This window comes from Acinonyx jubatus, chromosome A2, assembly GCF_027475565.1.
Source record: "Acinonyx jubatus isolate Ajub_Pintada_27869175 chromosome A2, VMU_Ajub_asm_v1.0, whole genome shotgun sequence".
In the NCBI taxonomy this organism is placed as follows: Eukaryota; Metazoa; Chordata; class Mammalia; order Carnivora; family Felidae; genus Acinonyx; species Acinonyx jubatus.
The window spans coordinates 147,307,311-147,329,978 of NC_069383.1; the positions used below are offsets into that span (position 1 = coordinate 147,307,311).

General features: G+C 57.3%; 2 protein-coding genes across 3 annotated transcripts in view; both read right to left on the reverse strand.

Annotated features, from left to right (window-relative positions):
* Positions 1-157: 157 nt before the first annotated feature.
* On the reverse strand, positions 158-9,271 carry APEH (acylaminoacyl-peptide hydrolase). Its single transcript, XM_027038732.2, has 22 exons — positions 9,121-9,271; positions 8,913-9,045; positions 8,218-8,344; positions 7,718-7,811; positions 7,536-7,611; positions 7,283-7,446; positions 6,978-7,115; positions 6,789-6,880; positions 6,671-6,711; positions 6,465-6,586; positions 5,864-5,924; positions 4,572-4,669; positions 3,887-3,938; positions 2,974-3,062; positions 2,384-2,522; positions 1,790-1,873; positions 1,629-1,709; positions 1,197-1,285; positions 918-1,108; positions 707-809; positions 515-621; positions 158-425 (listed from the first exon to the last, which is right to left on the reverse strand). Exons 1-22 carry the CDS (start codon positions 9,130-9,132, stop codon positions 320-322), a joined length of 2,199 nt encoding a protein of 732 aa, XP_026894533.2. The 5' UTR covers positions 9,133-9,271; the 3' UTR covers positions 158-319.
* Positions 9,272-11,369: 2,098 nt separating this feature from the next.
* BSN (bassoon presynaptic cytomatrix protein) overlaps positions 11,370-22,668 on the reverse strand; it is a 94,664-nt gene continuing 83,365 nt past the window's right edge. For both annotated transcript variants that reach the window (XM_053219352.1, XM_027038723.2), the window contains exons 6-12: positions 20,271-22,347; positions 19,183-19,982; positions 18,950-19,049; positions 18,270-18,401; positions 17,959-18,013; positions 17,513-17,605; positions 11,370-15,380 (exon numbers count right to left, since the gene is read on the reverse strand). In XM_053219352.1, the coding sequence (XP_053075327.1) occupies positions 17,973-18,013; positions 18,270-18,401; positions 18,950-19,049; positions 19,183-19,982; positions 20,271-22,347 (3,150 nt within the window). In that variant the 3' untranslated portion in view covers positions 11,370-15,380; positions 17,513-17,605; positions 17,959-17,972. The remainder of the gene's footprint in view (positions 15,381-17,512; positions 17,606-17,958; positions 18,014-18,269; positions 18,402-18,949; positions 19,050-19,182; positions 19,983-20,270; positions 22,348-22,668) is intronic.

The following is a 22,668-nucleotide window of genomic DNA, read 5'->3' on the forward strand; positions in this document are numbered from 1 at the left end:
GACAGGCAGCAGCTGAGCCTCTCACTGTCCCCTCCCTCTCACATTGGAGGTAGGTGAGGTCCTTAAGGTTACCACACCCAGAGCCTATGGTCTCTCAACCCCCAGGGTGAGGCTGGAGTTAGGGATAGCTTGGTACAAAGTACCAGCAGGAACCAGATTCTGTGTCCTCATTTATTATGACTGTATAGCCTACATTCCTCAGCTCACCCATCCATGGAGTCCAGAGCCCAGGAATCCTCTTGCCGATCTGCCAGACCCTGGGGCTCTCCAAGAGGAAAGTGTGGCTTATGCCAACCAGCTCATGCAGGGAGGCATGGCTTCAGCTGCCCAAGTGCGTGTGCAGCCAAAGCACAGCATTCATGAAGCTGTCTGACTCCACCTCCACTTCTGAAAGTGCATGGGTGCTTTTGGGATAGAGCAGGAGCCTGTAGTGGTCGGGCAGCAATGTTTGAGATTGGACAGCTCTCCCTGCTCACCTGCCCACCAGCTGCCAGGGCTGTCCTGATGCACTCACCGAACAGGCACGTTCCGGGCCTTGAGGGCACGGTAATACTCCATGCCTTGCTTGAAGGGCACACGCCGGTCCTCCTGGCCTAGCATCAGTAGTAGCGGTGTCTTCACCTGGGGATGTGGGGAGTGGTAGTGAGCAGGGCCCCAAGGCTCTGGACAGATTGGCAGCACACTGGGCAGAAGGAGGGATGTATACCTGAGGGGTATACTTGATGGGTGACTTGTCCAGCATCTCAGCCCACACGCTGACGTCTGGCAGGCAGTCACTGCTGTAGGGGAAGCCAGCCTCCACCACGCACCTGCAAGAGACTGCGCTGATGCAGCCCCAGGAGCCCTGAAGCATGTAGGGGCTCCATGGGGGTATGAGGTGAGACAGAGAAGGGCAGGGACCTGTGGAGCACACTCACCAGTCAGGGATGTCAGTGGAGCCCATCATGGAGGCAATGTTGATCACAGGGTTCCTCACTACACAGGCACTGTAGGTCTCAGGATACTGACCAATCAAGTGGCAGGAGAGGAAGCCACCGTGGGAACCACCCATAAGAGCTACTCGGTCAGCATCAAAGTGTTCCTCCCGGAGCACCTGCTCTACTGCAAACTACAGGGTGGGGCAGAGTGTGCTGCAGCCAGCTGCCCACCCAGCTGAATGGAGCACACCCTAACGGTTTACCCCCAGCCCCTGCTACCTGGACATCCTTCACATCCTGGTGGCCCACGTTGCCGGGAAGGGAGAGGATGCTGTCCTGGCCAAAACCCGTAGAGCCACGATAATTCACTGGAAGCCAGAGAGGAACCAGACAGGGTGATTAAGGGACATTCCCAGCCCTCTGGACACTCTTTTCACCCATCTGTGAAGTAGGCTTTGAGGCCAGCTGTACCACAGACTGTCAAGGCGAAGGGGCCAAGAGATTTGAGGCTGTTGCCCAGTGACCACAGCACTTTCCATGGAAGTCCCCATGGAGCCTGAGGCTGGGCCACGCCAGTTCCTGGTGATGGTTGCCAGGTCCAGGCTGCAGAGAAGCCTGGACACTAGGGTGGTACCTATGATGCTTGTACAAACCAGACCACTCCATCACCCTCCACAGCCTTACCACCACCACAGCGCCCTGCTCACTCACCTAAGAGTACTGCAAAACCCATTTTGCAAAGCATGGCTGGGAACAGCATCCAGGCAGTGACAAAGGATGAATGAGGTCCCCCTGCAGACATGGAGCAGAGGGTGAAAGAGCCAGCTAGGACGAGTGATGAGAGGGCAGGGGCTCCTAGACCAGGTGCCTACCATGGGGCATGACGACCATGGGCACTTGGGTCTTATCTGGAGGGTTGCTGGGCTGTAGAAGGATTGCTTCAAAGTCAAGGCCAACTGCAGGGAAAAGACAGCAGTCAGCAGAGCCAGTCCTGCTGCCCAGGGGCTTCCTGAGCTGTAGCTGCAGCTACCTGAGCTGTAGCTGTAGCTGGGGCTGACCTCTGGAAGAGTGATCTGGCCAAGGTAGCCTGCACTGACACTTGGACCCCAGGAGTCACACTCCTGCCCTAATCAAGGACCCCAATCAGTTGGAACAGCATTTTGGATGAGGGGTGGCCAGAGACCTCAAATAAGGCCTGTCTTCTTTGAGCCTTGGTTTCCCTACCGCAGAGGATTTGGCCTGGTGATGCCCAGCCCTGATACCCAGAGTAGGTGTCAAGATACCCAGAGTAGGTGTCCAGATACCCAGATGCTATTCCCCATAACCATGCCTAAGAGGAACAGAAAATCTCTTAGAGGTAATCCCAAGAAACCCCACAATGTGAGACCGGAGGCAAGAACGGTGACCACAGAAGCCGTGTGCTGGGGAACTTGGAGAAGGTGTCCCTCTGCCATGGCCCAGCTCACCATACTGCACATTCTCTTGCTCTGGCGGTGGCTGCAGTACCCGGATGGCCCAGGAGATGTCCGGAATAGGCTCAGCCTCCTCCAGGGACACCCACAATACTGCCTGCTCCTTCCCTGCAGGAGGCAGGAACCCAACTTTCTGCCAAGGGGAAAGAGTGTGTCATAGGTGGTCTGGCTGCCTCCCTGCCCTTCTACCTCTGCCCAGGGTGGGAGGTGGGCAGCTCTCACTATGCTTGGGCCTTCTACCCACCTCCAGAGGGTATATCCTCCAGAGAGACTCCTGTTTTGAGCTGGTATATACAGAGGCACAAACACGCACACACCTCCCTTCTGAGCCTTTAGGTTCTACTGTCTCCTTGTGCTCTGCTACGTCAGAGTATTGGCCACTTTCCCAGGCACCCTGTTCTTTATAGAGCAGACCTACACCTGGTAGTTCCAATGGGTGCCAGACCTTGTGGACCATCCTGGGCCTGCGTCTCGGTCTCTCAAATGCTAACCAGCCATAGTCAGACTCAGGCCAGTTCTCTGACCTAGGGAGCTCTGCCTACTCAGAACCCTCACCTCCTGGTCTGGGGCCCACCAACACTCACCAGGCTTGGGGGCAGGCTGGGCGTGGAGAACTGTGCCACCATGAGGTCCCGGTCAATTGCCAGCAGCTTCCAGCTTCCACCAGAGCCCCCTGGAGAAGGCAGATGCTACCACCTTTCCCACCCACTCCCTGCATAACCAGAGTCCCAGGCTGGTGGCTGTATTCCAAGGTGTCCCTTTTACCTTGAGAAACAAAGGGATACCCACAAAAGGACACCCTACTGCACATAGCCATGGGCGAGCCTCCTGCTTAGTCCCTTGTTCATCCAGCAGATGCTAACTAAGCCCAGGGACTGCCAGATCTGGGGACACAACAGACTTCCATGGCATGTCCACCCACCACTTAATGACTACAGTCTTCAAGGCTGGCAGCTAGGCCTGGGGGGTTGGAGTGCTGCTGATTCTGGGCAGTGGGGTCCAAGGAGATTCTTAAGCAGGGAGTGTATCATGCAATACAGTTTAGGAACAATACTTTGAAAGCTTTGTGGAGGAATGACTATTGTCAGGGCAGGCATAGAACTCAAAAGACATTTTAGTGGCAGCGTCACAGGCCCACATAAGAGGAAGATGAGGGAGCCAACACAGGGTTCCTCATGGGCCTTGGGATGGCAGAGCCGCCTCTGAGGTTTTGGAGGCCAGGGAAGGATGACTCTGGAAGATCTTGGCAAGAGAAAACTTTGTAGGTTTGAGGAGCAGGGGTGTGCGGAAGCAGGGCCGGGATGTGCAGAGCAGAGTGGAGAAGGGAGGCACTCTGTTGGCTGGGAAGGTCCTGCATGGTCAGGGTCCTTGAGAGATGCAGTAAAGGCTGCAGAACAGTCAGCGGTGCAGAGTGGCCCAGAGTGCCACTACTGCCCCATGTGCTGGAGTCCCAGTCCCACCCCTGGCCTGGCTGGCTTGCTCACCAGCCCTGCTCACCAGCTGTCAGGGAGGTCACAGTGCCCATCTGGGTGTCCACAACAAACAGGTCCTGAAGCAAAGGGGAGCCCACATGTGGCACCACATCCAAGAGCCCTATGAGTCCCTCTCCCACCTCCTCTCTTAGGGACCTGTGGGCCAGGGCAGGGCTGTAAGCAATTATGGCAACAGCTCCTCAGTGCAGTAAGTAGTGGCTTGAAGGCCTGGACTCAAATCCCAGCCCCATCACAACTTGCTGCCTGACTCTGGGCAAGGCAAGGAATGCCTCCGAGCCCCTGAAGTAGCACGAGGAACAAATGATATCACACTCAAAAGTCTGGCACACTGTAGGTGTCTCCACCCAATTCCTGGGAGAAAGCCTCTGTCCCATCTCTGTCAGTTCCCTGTATAGTGTTTGGGGACCCACCCTAGTGGCAGCCCCCTTGTTCTCCAGCTGGAAATGCCTGGGAGAAGGGGAATCACACATTTGCCTCAGGAGGAAAGGCCAAGGGTTCTGTCATGGGGCACCAGGGCAGGCAGCAGCCTCCTCAAGAAAAAGTAAATCCAGGACAGGGGCAGGCAGGGAAGGAACTCGCAAGACCTTATGGCTAGGAATTCCAGCTAGCAGTGTGCATATGCTATGCCCCAGGCCCAGGGCTCCTGGAGGTTGGTCAGAGAGTCTGCCTCTCAACACAGGGCCCCTTACCTGCCGGCTACGCTGAGCTGAGTCAAAAACCACTCTCTGGCTGTCAGCTGACCAGCATCCCAAAGGCAGAAGGCTGCAGTAGATCCCAGAGAAGTCCTCTGCAAAGATGGGAGGGCTGAGGGCTATATCTGGCAGTGGAGGTATGGGAGGTCAAGACTATGAGGCAGGCTGGGCTGCTGAGGAATTCACAAGAGGCCCCTGCAGCTGTGACAGAATGGCAGTCTTACACATGGGGATACCCTAGGTGATGAGGGGGTGCCTGAAGAGGGGGCTGGGGGTGGACACCTCTGAGGACCCAGGAGAGGCAGAGTTCAAGAGCTTCTGAGAGAAACCATAGCTGCTTGGAAGAAAAGCACTGGCTCTCCTATGAACTGCTCTTATTGGGTCTCTGATAGGGACCAAGTGCTGTAACCAAGATGACACCTTTCTGTCCATTATGGTGTTTAGCAGAGTGCCTGGCAAAGAGGGCTGAATAAATTCCATACTTCAACATCACTCATTTAACCCTCACTACAATGCTATAAAGAAGCACAGATCCATCCCCACACAGATAATAAATGAAGCTCAAAGAGGTGAGGACACCACCCAAGGACCCATAGCTAATAAGGAACAGAGCTGGGATTCAGACCAGATCCCCACCACTGTATCCCTGCAACCCCAAAAGAAGATAAAGACAACATATCTTGTTCACTGGACCCCTGGAACTGAGCAGGTGTCCTGAACAAAGAGACTATAACCCCTCAGGTCCTTGGGATGGTTCAGGATCCCAAACAAAGCAGTGAACACTTGAGACTGTGACCAGACCCTGTTGGCCAAGAGCCACCCACCCAGAGACCCCACTGACTCAAAGGCTTGGATGGGACAAACGCTAGGGTGGGGACTGGGAGTGGAACAATGCAGTACCCTTGAGCTTGGAGCATTTCAAGTTGCACATTCCAACCTAGTGCACTTTCTGAGACCCCACTGGAACAGAGGATTTAACCAGCCACTGGAAACATAAGGTCTACCGAGGAGCTGCAGCACGGGGATGAAACCATCTAAATCCCCTGCCAGCTTGGGCCACTCTGATCTCAGCTTTGGTCCAGCTGACTTCCTTCTATCAGAACCGCTCCCTATGGTGATGGCCCCACTCCCTGTGCAGGCTGGTCATGGGGCTGGCCCGACAGGGAGGGATACTTCAGACGGAACCCTGGAAAGAAGAGCTGAGGCAGCTGGCCCTGCATGCAAATGACAGATGGAGGGAAAACAGAACTGCAGGCTTCACTGCATCCACCCAAAGACACACCCCTTACCTCCCAGCTGCCGAGGCACGACGTCCACCACCACTGAAGTCACCTTGGTATACCAGTCGTACTGCAAGAGAACACCCTGGTCAGGCCCACCAAGGGACTGGCAGCGTCCTGAGGGCCCAGAGCTCTGTACCCATCCTCTTCTCTGATAACCCTGGGTAGCCTCAGGGGAGGGGAGGACCTGAGACAAGCCCAATGTATCTCCTTTCTGGTGACCTGGACAGACATCTGGAGGGGCCTCTGACTTTCACAGGGAGCCCAGAGCTCTTCTTGGGGAAGGACTAAGATTCTAACTGCACACTTTATCCTAGCCCCTTGCAGAGCCTGGCCGATGAGAAGAAAAAGGAGGAGCATTCTCGTAGACAGAGGGTGCTCCAAGGTGGTGAGTCCTGACAGCAAAGCCCCCCCCCCCCCCCCCACCCGCAATGCCAGCATGCTTAGCCTCCAGGGACTGGCCCTGGGAAGACAGGCAGAACTCACACCATCACAGCACCCAGGACAGAGGGTGCCCATGAGGGGCCCATGAGGAGATGAAGCTGACCCTTCTGCTCTCATCCACCATCCCTTCCTCTTGCTGACCGCTCCCCGCCCACCTCCAGCTCACCAGACATAGCTGACTACATTGATGATGGGGGACCAGAGATGGGTACTGCAGGTAGATGACGCGACACTGGTCTGGGCTCAGCCGGGGAGAGGACACAGCCAAAGAGTCATCTGAGAGAAGCTCTAGACCAGATGAAAATGTGAGCATCATGCAGGCTGGCAAGGCCAGCGTGTGTCAACAAAGCACAGGTGGGCACCAGCACTTACCACACTGACCCCCGGTGAGGTCCACGTAGTAAAGGGCTGACCTGGAACCACCAGAGAGACACTCAGCTTCAGAACCAGCCTGAGCTGTGAGGCCCCCTGTCCTGCTCTGCTTCCTCACCTGCGATTGGTGCAGAAGCGGATGCCCAGCCTGAAGGGCTCATGCCACCAACCTACAAACACCACACCTGTGTCTCCAGGGGCCCAGAATGCCTGTAAACAAAACCCCAGGGCAAGTGTGAACAAGGAGCAGTGGCTCAAGCAGGGCCCTCCAGACTCCAGGAGTGGGGTAGGCCAAGTCAGTGCTAACCTGTCCAGGGGACACACTCTCAGGGACCCCCTCAAGCACAGAGATGTTGCCGCTCTCAACATCCAGCACGCAGAGCACAGGAGTGCTTTTGGAAACCATGTTTTCTCCCCAGTCTTCGTAAAACACAAACTGATCCCCCTAAGAACACAAGACACTCAATGCCCAGCCTGTCTTGCCTGCCCCCTAGAAGTCAGCGCTCCCCCCCCCACTTCCCCCAGTTCTGGCAGGCACAATGTGGGCAGGGAGCACGCTGAGCCCTAGGCTGCCCAGAAGGGCCTTCTTGGACTGGCCATGAACATGAGCACCTTGACAGCCTGGTCTGGCTTCTTCGGCCTGGCCATTTCATCATCGCTGCCACTGATGTCCAAGGCTTTTGTCTGAAAGAAGGACTCAGCCTTGGGGCGCTTCTTCTCTGCCACATACAACAAGTGTGTCTCCGAGTGCGACCAGGACAGGCAGCCAAAGCAGTCTGGGTGCAAGGAAGGCTGATGAGGGGGAGCCCTGGGCTATGGCTGCCCCTCCTGTCCACCCTGTCTGCTCACCAGCCAGCTGTCTCACCGTCCTCATACACAAGCCCATGTTTCTCCAGCAGCGACAGGTTGAAGCTCTTGAGCTTCCGGTTCTTCTCCCAGACCTGAGGACATCTGGGCATCAGGTTACCTGTCCCCCTCCCCACAACAGAACCTCATCTGTGGGACTGAGCCCCCAGTTGCCCACGACCTGGTCTCATGCAGACTCACCTCCAGGAACTGTTTCTCCTCCCCAGGGCTCGTGCCTCCAGCCTTGCGCAGCACAGCTTTCATGGCACCTGAAGGAGAGTCTCTGCTCAGCAGCCTGAAGAGAACACAGGTAGCAGTTCGGGATTATACAGTGATAGCCCCATCCTGCCCCCTTATTGACCACAACCTCTTAGACAAGATTCTTGACACTTTGGTCCCACATCAGCCCCTGCAGCCCTTCTAGCTCCACCATGGCAGCTGGCCTTGCCTCTCCTGCCTGGTGCAGAGGCTGTACTCTCCCCAGCCTCCCTGAAGCTCCATGGGCTCTAGTCCGGGCCCAAATGTGGACAAAGCCTCCAGTGCTTATCAGGCCATGTTACTGAGCTTACAAGGGGCAAGAACCTGGCTCCTGGCCTCCCTTCAGGGCCCTACCTGCACCAAGACACATGGTACACAAGGCTTTCATTAAAGGTTTGCAGATGGCTATGGTTTTGCCCACAAGCTTCTTCCCTCAAACTTACTCCCCGCGGGTCTCCACACTGTTGCCTGCAGGCCCTGAGAACACCACTGAATCCCCGTCGTGGAACACCAGGTACTGGCGGCAAAATCGGATGTTCTCCATGCGTTCCAGGTCCCTCTGTGTCCACTCTGTGAGGACAGGCATGAGACTGCTAACAAGACTGACCAGTCCCAGCACAGGCTCCTCTCAACACTGCCCCCACCCTAGGAAGGCCCAGCCCACCTCCCCAGTCTGTCTCCAGATATACTGGATGCAGGATGGACAACACTTGGCCACAACTCAGGTGTAGGCCTGAGCCGATGGCATGTCAAGACAGAAATCACTACTGCTCCCAGTAGCCACCACCTCCACTCTAGAACTTGACAGGAGCCTGGCACGTGTAGGGGATAGGTTGAGGGGGTGAGCCTACAAGGCCCACACCATGTATCCCGGTCTGAATTCTACTCCCACACGCTCAACTCATGCAATCAAGGGCACTATGCCAGAACACACCGAGCAGCGTCCCCCATACACCTGTATGTAGGGTCCTCTGAGGGGTGCACCCTCCCACCCCTAAGTCCACGTTCTCCAAGCCCTGTCTTCTTCCACACACTCGTGTGCACTGTCAAGCATAAAGCCCTCCACATCTCCCTTCTCTCCACGAGAGCGCACGGCCCCGGAATGGGCCTGCCACTCGATTCCCCTCCATACACACACCGGTGTGCACCGTCCGATAGCGGCCCCCGTACTGCGTGGTGACATCCGGGCCCAGGCAGGCGGCGCTCAGCGCGGGTTGGCGGCTAAGACCCCGGTACAGCGCCGCCGCCTCCTCGGGCTCGTTCAGCAGCACCTGCGCAGGGGACACACCAGGGTCAGGCCCGGCTCGGGCTGCAGGGGCCACGGGCACCGCGGGCCGAGCCCTCACCTGGCGCTCCATGATTACCGCTCGGCCGCCGGGGCGGGACGGGGCGGCGCGTGCTGGCGCCCGGAAGTGAGGCTCCGGGGGGCGGAGCCAGGAACGGCCCCGCCTGTTGAGCCACCGAGCATAGTGGGAGGGGCGGGTGTTCTGACGAATGGGCGAGGACCCTAAGCAGAGGGGCGGAACCTCAAGGGTGAGGACGCGAGTTCTGTGAGTCGTCTGAGCTTTGGACCCGGGAGTCCGGGAGGGTGGGGGCAGGTATCTGGAGGAAAGGAACAGGCATTTCCGGGAGGGCGAACTGGTCTGAGGCCAAATCCCAGACCTGGTACTAGGAGAGGAGGAAATGAAGTCTCTGAGTAGAGGGGCTGGCTCTAGGAAACGGAATACAGGATCGATCTGTAGGCAGTGCGGGGCCTGTGAGCAGTTACGTGGCTCGAGCGAGGAGGTGAGGTCTGAGTCGGGAATAGCCAGTGAGGTGAAAGAAGCTAGGTCGGACGGGGGTGGGCCCTAAGAAGGACAGGGCCTTGGGGGGGGGGGGGGGGACGCGGATCAACAGATCTTTGAAGATAAGGGCGGGCCGGGACGGGGCAGAGCCAAATAAGGGTCGGATCCACGAAAAGGCGAAGAGGGCGTGTCCAGGAGAGGTGAGGTAGGGGCTGAAGCTGGCCCCAGCAGGCATCTTCCGCGGCCCTGGGGCTGACTGTTCCTCCTGGTCCATTACGAAGCAAACATTCACCAGCAGGTACCAGTCCCTGTTCTGGAGGGGCTCCCAGGTAGATGCGGAGAGAAGGACCGAGGTGCACTCCTGTGGCGGAGCGCGCAGAGCCCTGGGGTGCGGGTTAAAGAAGGGCGGATGCTGAGCTCTCCGGGTGTCGCCTGGGCTTATCGGCCACCAGGCTTACTCTAAGAGCTATCTGTCCTTGCAGCCCTCAACCGCCCTGCTCAGTGGCACCTTACTGGGGATCATGAGAGGGTGGGTGGATCTTACCTCCCCAGGCCTCATCCAAAACTTTTGGGTGCAGAGGGCCTGATGGGGGTCAGGCCGCACCCAGAACCAGAAAACTTCCCGTGGACAGGAGAACCTGGGCAGGTAGGCTCCCTCAGTGCAGTGGCACAGGACTGGGTGGGTTATGATGGCAGAGGAGGGCGGGAGAGACTGGGCAGCAGTCAGGCTAGTAGGGATGTCCCCTACTCCATATACCCTGAGCCTGGGTGGTCTTCCACACCTCAGGGACCAGGCTTCCTGCACTCTGCCTTGCCTCTGAGATCCCCACTTGCCTGGACTGCAGCTTCCCCTTCCCCATCAACCACATTGGACTAGTTAAGTAAGAACAGTCCCTACTTTCTGAGACCACTTGCACTTGTGACCACCGAGTTTGTACAAGCCTGTCAAGGCCAGAACTGAGAGGAAAGAGTGACCGCAACCACCAAGCTGAGTGGAAAGGTTGAAAACTAAGATGTTCATCACAGTGTTATTTATTATTTTAAGGAAAATCGGGACTGTGGTGCCCAGCCTTCAGGGTGTGTACTGTAGACTGGCTATAAATTCATCATGCAACTCTCTGGAGGCTGGGCATTGGAGAATAAATGTCTAAGTACCTGGGATGAACATGTAGAAATAAACAGGAGGCTAGAAAACAGAAGGTACTGCACCTTCTGGCTTCTGTTTAAAATGAAAAAGAAAAACAGGAAGTAAGGACATATGTTAACATACTAACTCTGGAGGAAGGTCAGAGGTGAGGCTGATACTCTTTTCCTTTATCTGTATCTTAAGAATTTTCTAGCAGCTCTGGGTTACTCTAGTAAGGAGGTTCACCCATGCTGTTGGGAAAGAACTAAGGTCTGGCAGCCTGCAAGAGTTGAGGAGTTGGGAGTAGACATAGCAAGGTAGATAGGTGTGGTGCTTGTTGGCAGCACCAGGGGGCAGCACCTGCTCACCTGGCTAACCAGGAACCGGGGCCAGAAAGAGGCACAGGCTGGACGTACCCGCCTTGGAGGCACCATCCCTCAACACCTGCACAGTGAACTAACTGCTCCCTCCAGGTCCAAACCTGGGACCTGCCCTGAGCATGTTTGTGGAGGACCCGTTGTTTTTGGCCAGCTTGGTGTAGACTTAGCTGTGGCCTTGCCAACACTTCTACAACATACCCCTTTTACTCTTCTCCCTTTAACTGTAAACAGGACTGTCACAAGTTTGAGGCTTTGTTCCTCTGGCTAAGCCTTACCATTTCAGAAACCATCCCAGAGACAGTCTGTAGGTTGTTTATATCAAGTCCTTTTATTCTGATACCACAGAATTACCTTGTCACAATACAGGGGGAGGGACACTGAAGTACCACGAGTTCTCACAGAGCACAGGAGGACGGCACACAATTCACAAGGTCATGTGGAGGACTCGGGTCATTGCACTTACAACTGTAAACTTGTTTGTTTCACTTTGTACAGCACTCTTCCCCCCCTCCAAGGAGAGAAGGAAAGAAAGGGAGAGAGGCAAGAAGGAAGGGAGGGAAGGAGTGAGGGGAAAGCAAAAACAAGACATGGAAGCTAGCAGAGAAAAGGCTTTGGGCAGCCACCACTCTCCAGGGCACTGCGCTTGGAGAGCAGGAGCTGATTTGATCCCAGAGGCTGAGTGGGGCAGACACGCACACACATACACATTCACACGCTTGTTCACATGCATACACACACAGTTATCTCACGATTTCCATGGCTCTCCAGCGCCACCCCAGTGCACGTGGCAGCAGGGCTGCTGGTACCCAGGGAGACAGAGATGATATCTCTGAGGAGTTTCAGTTGGTCAGGCCTGTCCCTCTGACCCTGTCGGAGTCCACGATGACAAGTATTTACAGATGGGGGGAGGGTGGCATGAGGGCAGGGGAAGGGCCATGCTGCCATGGCAAAGGATCTGCCTAGAAAACTCCACACAGGTTCCACAAGACAGGCCATAGTTACTGCCACTGCTGCCCTCTCATCATGGGCCCTGAGACCACATTCTCTTCCCAAGGACTAAGTGGGTGGGTGGGAGGGGACTGTCGCTGTGAAGTGAGTGCATTAGGCCCTGGAGTGGGCAGAGACAATGCCCTTGCTCATGACACTGGGGAAGCAGGTATGGAGAAGGCCTAGACCACATCCCAGAAACTCTGCCCATTTGGAGATGGGCTCGATGCTCCCCCACTGCCAAGGTACCAAATGCTGGTCCCTCCGTCTCTGGCTGCAGTGCCTCCAGAGTCACAGCTGCATCTACACAAGGGCTGGGACACTTGTGGCCCAGAGGGGCCTGCTCCAGCCACCTTCACAAGGGGTGATGGATACAGATGTGTCCTGGGGGTACAGTGGGGAGTGGCAGATGTCAGAAATTTCAAACTCAGAAGGCTTGGTCACAAAGGAAATTTGCTGAAAAGTCAACATTGTAGAGCCTAAGACTGGGCCCGATGGAGGCTGACCTGCTGTCCTCTCCCTGCTTGCTCCCTGTTCCTGGTCCCACCCCCTGGCCTTTAGTGGGAAGGATTACTGCCTTGGTCCCCCATATGTCCAGCCACAGGCACATCCCCACACGGACTTGGCCCTGGGTAGTCAAAGGTGATGAATAGTGGCCTCCCTTAGCCCTTGCTCAGATGGGGCTCTTACAGCCCAGGCCTGATCGCTGGGATGAGGCAGGTGTCCTGGGGGATGGGCGAAGCCCAAATCCAGGAGGACCAGGGTCACAGGCCCAAAACAGAGGTCAACAGCCTCCTGCCCCATCCACAGCTGCCAGAGGTAGGCCAGGATCCCCCTCTGAAGGGCTGTGTAGACCTTATAGGAAAGTATGAGAAATGTGGACCCCTGAGAAATGCATGGTGCAAACCAGAGCAAACTGGAGGAAGGCCAGGCCTCGAGGGGTTGGACAGCCACTGCCTGCTGCACTCCCGGCTCAGTCACAGAGAAGCTGACAAGCAGTACGATACTTGGGCTTCAGAGATGAGGGGGGGGGCAGGGAGTTTAGGTCCTGGAGACAGATGGAAAGAGGGTCACAAAAGAACCTTCTGTGAATTTTGCTATTGAAAAGCTTCCCAAGAAACTCAGCGTGAAGCCACTGTCTATGTGAACACCTGCTCTGGTCCAAGATGACATTGTTAGCTGTCCTTGCCACAAGTGCCAGAGACCTAGCTCTTACTGAGCACTTGCTGATCCCCTTGTCCCAGCCTAGATCTCTTGGCTCACAGACCTTGGAGCCCCCACCGAGCTACAAAGAAGAGGCACGGAGCAGGTACAGTCAGGATCTGGGGTCCCTAGGACATAGCCAGACCCTGCCTCTGTGTCTCTGGCCAAAGACATAGCCCAGCTCTGTGCCTGAGCCATGTCCCACTGAAAGGGGTGGCCAGACGCCTCTGGCTCAGGGATGGGATAAGAGGGGGAGTGACTTACAGATGGAAATCATACAGCAAACCTTCAGAATGTTCACCCACACACTCCTGTGTGGGCTCCAGCAGCATGTCTACTCCAAAGGCTTCTTTTCACCTGCTATCCTGGTCCGAGAAACCTGCAAGGTGTGCGAGGCCCTGCTCTGCCCGCCCCGCAGCCTGCACACTCAGGCAACAATTCCAGCAGGTCCTCACTAGCTCGTGCAGAAGTCAGCTAGAAGCACTCCTGAAGGAGAGGTTCTGAGGCAAAAAGAACTCCCAAGCAAGAGGGTGGAGCAGTTAAAATGGATGAAATCGTGCAAAAAGGCTGCGAGCTGTGCATGCTCCACTGCAGGACAGGCGGTGACTCACCTGGCAGCAGCGAGTCCTGCCACAGGTCAAACATGCCACAGACTGAGAATTTCACACACACAGTGGGAGCAGGGGGCGGGGGGGGGGGGTGTTTGATATGAGCTTATCTATCCAGTTTCTCAATTGCATGTTTGCAATTAACTCCTTATACATAACATGGAATTTATTAAATATTAACAGTTGTCTTTGAGGGTTTATATTTCATTGCATAGAACGTTAGAGATGAGACTGGTGGGGGTGCCCAAGAGGAAGGGAGGCCCCCAAGGTAAGGGCCTTGGGGAGGAATGCCGCCCAGTACGCCAGGTGGATGGACGGTGCCATACTCCCCAGCACAGGGCTCTGGGCCCTGCCCTCGCATGGCAGAAGCCCTGGCCCCTCTGCTCTGAGCATGCCCACTGGTGATGGCTTAAGAAGGACTGGATTGCACAGTAAACAGAGGCGGGCTGAGGGGCCTTCCTAGACCTCGCCCTGGGGTTGTGCTCTTGGTGGCCTGCTGCCCCCTATTGCTTCTGAGTCAACATTCTCCCTGTGCTGATCAGGGGCAGAGCAGAGAGGAAACCAAACCATCGGTCACAGGTGGTGGTGGAGGGGAGAGGCAAGGAGGCGAGCAAAGAAAAAGAAGGGGGAGAAAGAGAAACAAAAGAAAACTGCTTATGAGGTATACACGTAAATCAAACTGAAATGATTAAGGCTGTTCTTGAAATCAAAAGAAATCCCCAGGTGTATGAACAAGGAGCTGGCTGCTCAAGATGATGGCGGTGTCGCTGGGATGCTCACAATGGCTGGGGAGTTCGGGGGGGGGGGGGGGCGGATGGCTTTGAGATGGTGGCAGGCGTGCTAGCATGCTGCCACCCATGGGCTGGGAGAAGCCTCAGCCAGTGCCCACGCTGCTTTTCGGTGCTATGGCCTCTTATTTCAGCGATGAGACAGTGTTAGGTCCTAATATTTGTAAAGTTCTCCCAACCCCATGCTGGCCACATGGAAGTCTGCTCCGATGTCACCCAGAGGGCAGGGTGAGGGGAGCAGGGCCCTGTGGCCACAGAGGGATCCGGGCCAGCTGGAATGTGAAGGAAACGGAGCCCGGGGCCCCCAGCCCTCAGTCAAAGCCCCTCTCCAAGGCTGTGGAAAAACTTCTGGCATCATGGAGGGAGGGCAGTGTCCGTCAAAAAGAGGCAGCCTGTGCCCAAACTCTGTGTATAACGCATAGGAAGCCTGGCTGGCCGGGCCGCAGAAAGGCGGCTGTGGGAAGAGCAGCAGGACTGCCGAGGTGGCAGGGTGTCCGGAGAAGGCTCCTCCCTCCCAGCGAAGGCTATTCCTTGAAGGTGGCGCCCTGAGGAGAGCAGTGTCTCTGGAAAGACAATCACGGGTCCCCCGGGGCCAGTGGTCTCAACGTGTCCAGCAGATGCTTCACCCAGACAGCTGCTGTTAGAAAACATCCCGTTCTCAACGGAGGCCTGCCTGCCACGTCCCACCTCGTGTGAGTCTTTGGGCCAAGGGTTTGCCAGATTGCAGATGCTTAGAGGAGAAAAAGAGGAAGGGGGAAAGAAGGAAAGAAAGAAGGATTTTGTCAAGAGCTGTGGACAGCTGCTTTCCATCCCTGCCCTCCTCTTGGTGATTTGCCCATGTGCTGATGGACCAACTTTTCCTCACCCAGGGGGTCCCTACCCATTGAGTCTTGGGGAGATGGGTGCTTGGGCAATTTTGAGGTCACGAAGACAAGGACAGGAAGCAAGGCGTATCCAGGTGGCCAGGAAGGGACATTTCTTGAATATAACAGAAGTTTCTTGAGCGTGAGGGAGATGGGATTTTGTTTAAAATGGCCCACCTCTCCCAGCCCGCTTCTGAAATGGCCATAGAAGACACCGGGAGATGGGCACTCAGAGAAGTGCTGGCCGTGCAGCCCAATCATTAGCCAGATACCAGAACCTGAGGGAGATTCCTTTAACTACAAAGTTAGTGGTGTCACTGGCCCACCCAGGCTGTGTGGCAGGACGCAGAATAGAACCACGCCCGTGGTTCCTTTCGCTCCTCAGTGACACAGCCCTAGCCCTAAACCCAAGGTAGGTTCTGCCGTGAACCCAGCCCATGGGCTGCCCTTCCTTCCCTTCAGCACAATTTCTGATTTCACATCTGTTCCAGGGCAACTCCAAGGAAACATCCAGCTGGGCGGGAAAGCAGCAGGGAGCCCGCTGTAGTGGGGTGAAGGCAGGAAGAACGCTGGGGGTGCTGCACTGTGGCTACTGTAATTAAAACAAATTCCAGGCTCTTTACTTTGGCCTACAAAGCCCACCCGAGCTGGCTCTCACCCCCTCAGACTTCACCCTGACCGTCTCTCCCCTTGCTGTGGCTCTGGCTCTGCTGGCCGTTTGTCTGGCCTGAAGGCCCACCTGTCCCATCCCAACATCGTCCCTCCTCAAGCCTTACCTCACACTGACTACTTTCTTTAGAGCAGACCCCCTGCCCCACAACCCTGCTTCACTGGCTTCATAACACTTACCACCTTCAGAAATTACCTTTTAACCTTTAGTGTTTTTTTTTTTAACTTATTTTTTCTCTGTCCCCCTTAAATGGACTGTCCACTTTGGAGGGCAGGGACCTGGTTTTATCTCCTGCTGTATCCCTCGCACCTGGAACAGGGCCTGGCACCTGCCTAGGACTTGACAAACATTTGTGGAATAAACGGCTAAGTGGATGAGAGACCGGACGTTTCTAGGGCCCCCACTGTTCCTCCAGAGACAGGCAGCCCTTCTGCCACTACACCCAGCTCCTTCCTACAAGCAGCCCTGGCCTGGGCTCCCTTGTGATTTGTTCGCTGACTCTCTGGCCCTGCCACACACCTGCCTGCTCACCACGAGAAGCACACAAACCTCTAAACTCAACCTGAGAGGTGGTGAAGAAAGGGGAGGGAGAAGGCCCCAGGTTTATGGAATGGTAGAAGGTGGCCCTTGGCCGTGCACAGAGCAGCGCCACTAGCCAGGCTACCCTCCCTGCCATCCTGGACGATGCGCTACCTCCTCCTCTGCCACAGAGGCTGGGCTGGGACCAGAGAGGGTTCCAGGAGAAGGCTTCTCATCCCGTGTTGGCCACTGCAGCCCAGGCAGAGCTACGGCCCCTGCGCAGAGGCCCTTCCACTCTCTCCCTGGGCTGACCTGGCTAGGGGCTGAGACTGCCTGTCCAGTGACCTCCCTCTCCTCTCTGTCCTCTTCCTGTCTGCCTCACTTCTCATTTTGCTCTTCCATCTTGCAGGTCATGAGCTCAGCCTGTGAAAGCCAACAGTGTCTTAAGTTCATGCTCATGGCTACTACGGTCTGCAGCATTGGGGACTCAGGCCTCACCAGACTGTCTGGAGCAAAGTCACCAGCACGAGGCCTCAGGGAAAGGGCTTTGGAATCAGTGCCCAGAACACAGACCCGAAGTTGTGGGAGATGGTTGGCTTTGCTGGGTCCTTCCCTGAGGTTACTGCCTGAGTCATCTCAGCCAGCTTGGTGGTCTCTGGCCCTCGGGTAGCTGCGAGGCCCATCACAGCTGAAGGAAGTCCACCAGCCTCCTCCCAGCTCACATTTGTAGGAGCTACATGGGTCTGGTCAGCCAGGCCTTGGACCTTCACCCCTTCCTCTGCCCCGCCCTACCATGGACCTGACACTCACTGTTATACGCAGAGTCCAGAGCTGTGCCCAGGCCTCTGACTCCAGAGATTTTTCCACAGCAATGATATCATCTCCTTTCGTCTCTTCAAGAGCCTGTGGAGCATTTACAGAGAAAGGCTGAGGAGGAGCTGTATCCCAGGGGGCCCTACCTACAAACTAAAGCCAGTTCAAAGTTGTGAGAGCCCCGGGAGGGGTGGTAGGGGTGGTGGAGAAGGACAAGGGAGTGTTGGCCCTAGCTTCCCTTTCCCAAGACCCCTGTGGAGTTGGCCCCACATTAAGGCCTCTATGCATTGGGTTCCTCCTTTTCCTCTTCCTCCTCCCACACTCACAGGAGAGAATACTGCAGCTCTGGCCACATCACCACTGCTAAAGACCAGACTCCTCCTAGAGGACTCCTCAGGACCCCCCATGCAAAGGGAGGCTGGGTACAGGCAGCCCATACTTACCCTGCAGGGCATGGTCACCAGAATGAGGAGAACTTTTTGCCAAAAGCAGAGACAGCTGTGACAAAGAAAAAGAGAGGCATCAGGAAATTGGACTCGACTCCTTCCTGGCTGGGGCTATTTGGCACAGTGAAGCCAAGCCCACCCCAAGGGGCAAGGACCACCCAGAGAGCCACTGGGCAGCAGCAGGTGGATGTTCAGGCTGGCCTATGTCTGGCTGACCGAGCCTGGAATCATTTCCCAGACGTAGCCTCTGCCAGAGTAGGGCCCTGGAGCTGCCGCCCACCATGGACCTGGCTGTAGGCAGTGCCTACCTTCTGTCAGCTTGCCAGCCTGCTCTGCTGCCCCACCAGGGAGGATTTTGGAGAGCACACTCTCACCATCGGCGCCTGGCTGGCCGGCAGGAGCCCCTGGGGTCCCTCCAGGCCTGGCTCCGGCCTTCATGCCTAGGGGGAAAGAAACCACCATCAGGAGACAGGCTTGAGTGGGAGAGCAGCCCTGAGGGAATCTGAATACAGGCAGTTGTGAGGTTGGAGAGTGAGGGGGAGGAGAGAGAAATGAAAGAGAGAGAGAGAGAGAGAGAGAGAGAGAGAGAGAGAGAGAGAGAGAGAGAGAGAGAACATGAAGGAAAGGGGTTGGAGCAGGCAGAAAAAGGGAAGTTGAGGAAAGCAAGGAAGGAGAAGAGGAGGATGGAAAGACAGATGGGAGGAGAGAAGGGGAAGGAAAGAGACAGTAAGAAGCTGTGGTCCTGGCCCTGTACTCAGGTTCCCTGACCAGAGCTGCCTGGGCCCAAAGTCCCCAGTGCTGGTGACCCCAACTGGCTCATTCTAACCCCAAGCTTGTTTCCTACTGCAAAGGTCTGCAGCCCCCTGGGCACCTTCGCAGGGAGCAGTGCGGGTGGCAATGCAGGGGAGCTCAGGACGCCCATGGGTGTAGGGAGAGGGCAGACCAGGAATTCTGGGCCGTGGCCGAGGGCACCAAAATATAGGCTCACCTGCAGGTCCAGGTCCTGGTGGTGGCTGGGCCTGAGGAGGCCTCCCCTGTTGGGGTGCTTTAGCTGTCCCTTTAGAGCCATTTGCCTGCTCTGCCCGTGGCTGCAACACAGAACCCATAGCTCAGATACTGTGCGTGGATTCTGCCCTTGCCCAGCCTGGAACCAAGGGCACGTCCAAGCTGCGGCCGCAGTATACACCCTGGGTAGGATCCATGCACTGGAGCCCTACTTACCGGTCCTGCTGGCTGGGAGCCTGTGACTGTTGGGGGGCCTGGCTGAGCCTTCCCTGCTGGCTGGCTGGCAGCAGAGGCTGGGCCCCGGGTAGCTTGCTGGCCCTGTTGCTGCAGCCGAGCCTGCGCTGGGGCCTGCTGAGGGGGCTGTAGCTGCTGCTGCTGCTGCTGCTGCTGCTGCTGCTGCTGCTGCTGTGGCTGGCGTGATGCTGTTGCCGAGGGTGTCTGCCTTGATGGTGGCGGCTGTGATTGCTGTGGCCCAGGAGCTGCCTGCCGACCTTGTGACTGCAGCTGGGGTTCTGGCTTTGGCTGTGGTGCAGTGGGCCCCGAGTGGGCCTGCCGGGAGCCCTTCTTGCTGTCAGAGGCATGATGGTATGCTGATGGAGCACGGGATGGCTGTGAATATTCAGCAGAGCTGGGGTACCCAGGCTGACCCTTCTTCTGCATGGCCGGGGCAGGGCTGGGCTGAGGGTGAGGCCGGGCCTCATGGCGGCCCAGGTCCCGAGTGTGTGGTTTGGCAGCACGCCGGCCCGGCTCCTCACCAGTGTGGCGGCCTGAGTGCCGCCCGTGGTCACTGTGGTGCCGGTGTTCCTTGGCTGAGGTGTGGCGGCTCGGGCCACCCTCATCATGTGGCCACAGGCCCTCCTCGGGGGGCTCATCGTAGTCGTGGTAGCTGTGCCTGGCAGGGCCTCGCTTCTGGGAGGAGGAGGAGACTGCATGGCCCCCGTGGTGCCTGAACCGGTCAGAGCGGGCATCCCGGGGCTTATCAAACCAGTCTGTCTCCTCCTGGCCCAGGTGATACGCTTCAGAGACCAAAAACAGAACACCATCAACCCCTGGGCTGGCCGCAGGGGGAGGCCCAGCTGAAGCCATGCAAGGAAACCAGAGAGTGGGCACCACAGCCACAAGCAATAAACACTAGGCCCCCAGCCCATCCCCCCCACAACCAGGGCCAGGGCGCAGGTGGAGCAGCCCACTGGATGAGGCGCCAAGCCAGGCCCCCCTGGGACATCTCAGGGCCCAGGGCCCCATGGGCGGGCAGGCCCCCCGGGTGCTGAGCGGCTGCAGAAATCACCCCTGGCTGCCATTACCTTCGCTGTCGGAAACTACGCAGTGGGAGTCATCCAGGATGTAGCCCTCCTCACGCTTATATGTGTGGGCCCGAGGCCCATCCTTGACGTGCTCCTGGACGTCAGGCATGGAGTGGCTGGAGCAGAACTGTGGGCAGGTGTCCCCAGGAGGGAGGGTGCCGCCGGCAGGGCGGGGCCGCCCCAAGGGGCTGACGGGGCTCTCCTCTTCAGAGGCCTGGCTCCGCATGGGGGGCCGGGACCGGCCATGGGCCATGCTCAGGGACGAGGGCTTGGGGCCCGCTTTTTGGAGTCTCTCCATGGCTTCCCGTTCCCGTTCATATCCCTTGCCCCGGCTGCTGAAGTCATGGCCGGACAGTTTCTCCCCACTATATGCAGATGCCACCCGGGACCGGCCACTCCCTCCATACATGCGGTCATCTTCCTCCACTGGGTCCCGGCTGGACACCCCATAGTACCTCTGCTGCTCATACACATTCTTCTTGAGCCCATAGGTGATTTCATCCTGGAACTTCCTGCCCCGAGAGGCTAGGCTGCTGCTGACTGCAGGGGAGGGGTAGGAGGCCAGGTCAGATTCCACATCCTTGGCCTCTTCGATAGGTGAGAATTTGGAGATCTTTTGCTCCATGCCCTGCTTCCGGTGCTTGCTACGTTTTGAGGAGATAGCAGCTGGTGCCAGGCTCTTGGAGGGATGCTTAGGCCCCATGGGACCTGGACCATACTTCTCTGCTCGAGTTCCATGTCTGTAGTCGCTGTCACTGTAGTAGTGGGCACTGGCTGGTCGGCCATTGCTCTCCAGATTCCGGTGATGGCCACTCTTCCCACGGGGATCATAAGAGTCCTCTTCAGATTCCTCCTCCCCTCTGGTGTAGCAGCAGGGCAATGCAGTCCCCTCAAGGATGCTGGGTTCTCCCGGCTCTTTCCCTGGACGCCCGCTGCTGCTTGGCCCCAGGGGCTCTACTCGCTGGCTATCAGGGGTAGTGGAGATACTATCCTTGGTCAGCTCACTGATGTCATCAATCATCACATAGTTCCGAGGGACATTCTGCTCCAGGCTGGTGTAGTGGGAGTCAGAGGGGTAGGTGGAGGCTGAGCTCAGGCTCACACCACTACGGTCCCCGGCCCGGGGCAGCTCAGCAGCCTTGCCTTGATCATAGCTGCTGCTTACTGCTGGGCCACTATAGCTGGTTTCAGGTGGGGCTGAAGACATGGCCACAACTGGGCTGGCAATCACCTCATAGTTAGTGGGCACCTTCTGTTCCAAGTCGGCTAGTGACGTCTGGCGTGGCTTCTGGTGGGGGGCACGGCTGTCAGCTGGGACTGGGAAAAGAGTGCTCTGTGTGGTTGGCATGGGTGTTTGGGCTGTATAGTGGCCTGTGGGACGGAAAGCCTGCTGGCTTGGCAGGCTAGGCTCAGCTGGGTAACTGGTGCCAGGAGGAAAGGCAGGTGCTGGGTATGTGCCGGGGCCAGGGTAGGTGGGTGGTTGATGGGCTGGGAATCCGTTCTGAGTTGGCCCACCACTGCCTGCAGTGTACTGTGGGGCTGGAGGTGGGAATCGGGGCTGTTGGAAGGCAGTAGGGCCAGAGGGGGTGGCAGGAGCAGCGGCAGTGACAGGGAAGTCAGCATACTGGCCGGCAGGAGTGGCACAGCCCTGGAGCCGCAGCTGGTTGAGCTCGCTGTCTGATAAGTAGTCACGATGCTCACCGAGACCACGCAAGGGCGGGTAGTCACGGCCACCCCGGTCTTTGGCCAAAGACTCTTTACGCTGTGTGATACCCAGCTCCAGGTACTTGAGCTTGGCGTCGATCTCCTTCTCCTCCTCGTCCAGCTCCGCTTGCTTCTTGCGCAGCTTGGTGGACTCATGCTCCACCAGCCGCAGGTCCCGGTCCAGCTCCCGGAGCAGGCTGGCCTTGGTGGCAGGGACAGCGGTGGGCCCCGCCAGCCCATGCTGCAGCAGGCTGGCCGCATACAGCTGTGGGGGGGCCTGGCCAGCCAGGGGCAGGTGAGCCTCCTCTGGAGGGGGGCTGGGCAGTGTCCGCTTCACCTTGCGGACCAGGCCGTTGGGTGGCAGCGCCGACACCTGAGACAGAGGGAAGGGCGGGCAGCACTGAGACCCAAGGTGTGGGTGACTTGGTGGGGCAAAGGTAGAAGAGCCCTGGCCTGGGTTGGGGCAGAGGCTGGGCTCCATATAGTTGGTGCTCTGATTCACCAGGCAGCCTTGAGGACTGCCTCCCCGCCCGCCGCCCCCTCCCCCCCGCCCCCAGTGGACATCATCACTGGCCTGTGACCGTTTTACAGGCCTTCTCTCTCCCAGCACTCCAGGCAGCAGGGGAGGGGTGGAGCAGATGCCCCTCTGTGCTGGTCTCTAGGACTAGCCTGCCTCTGAGAACTTCTAGCATAC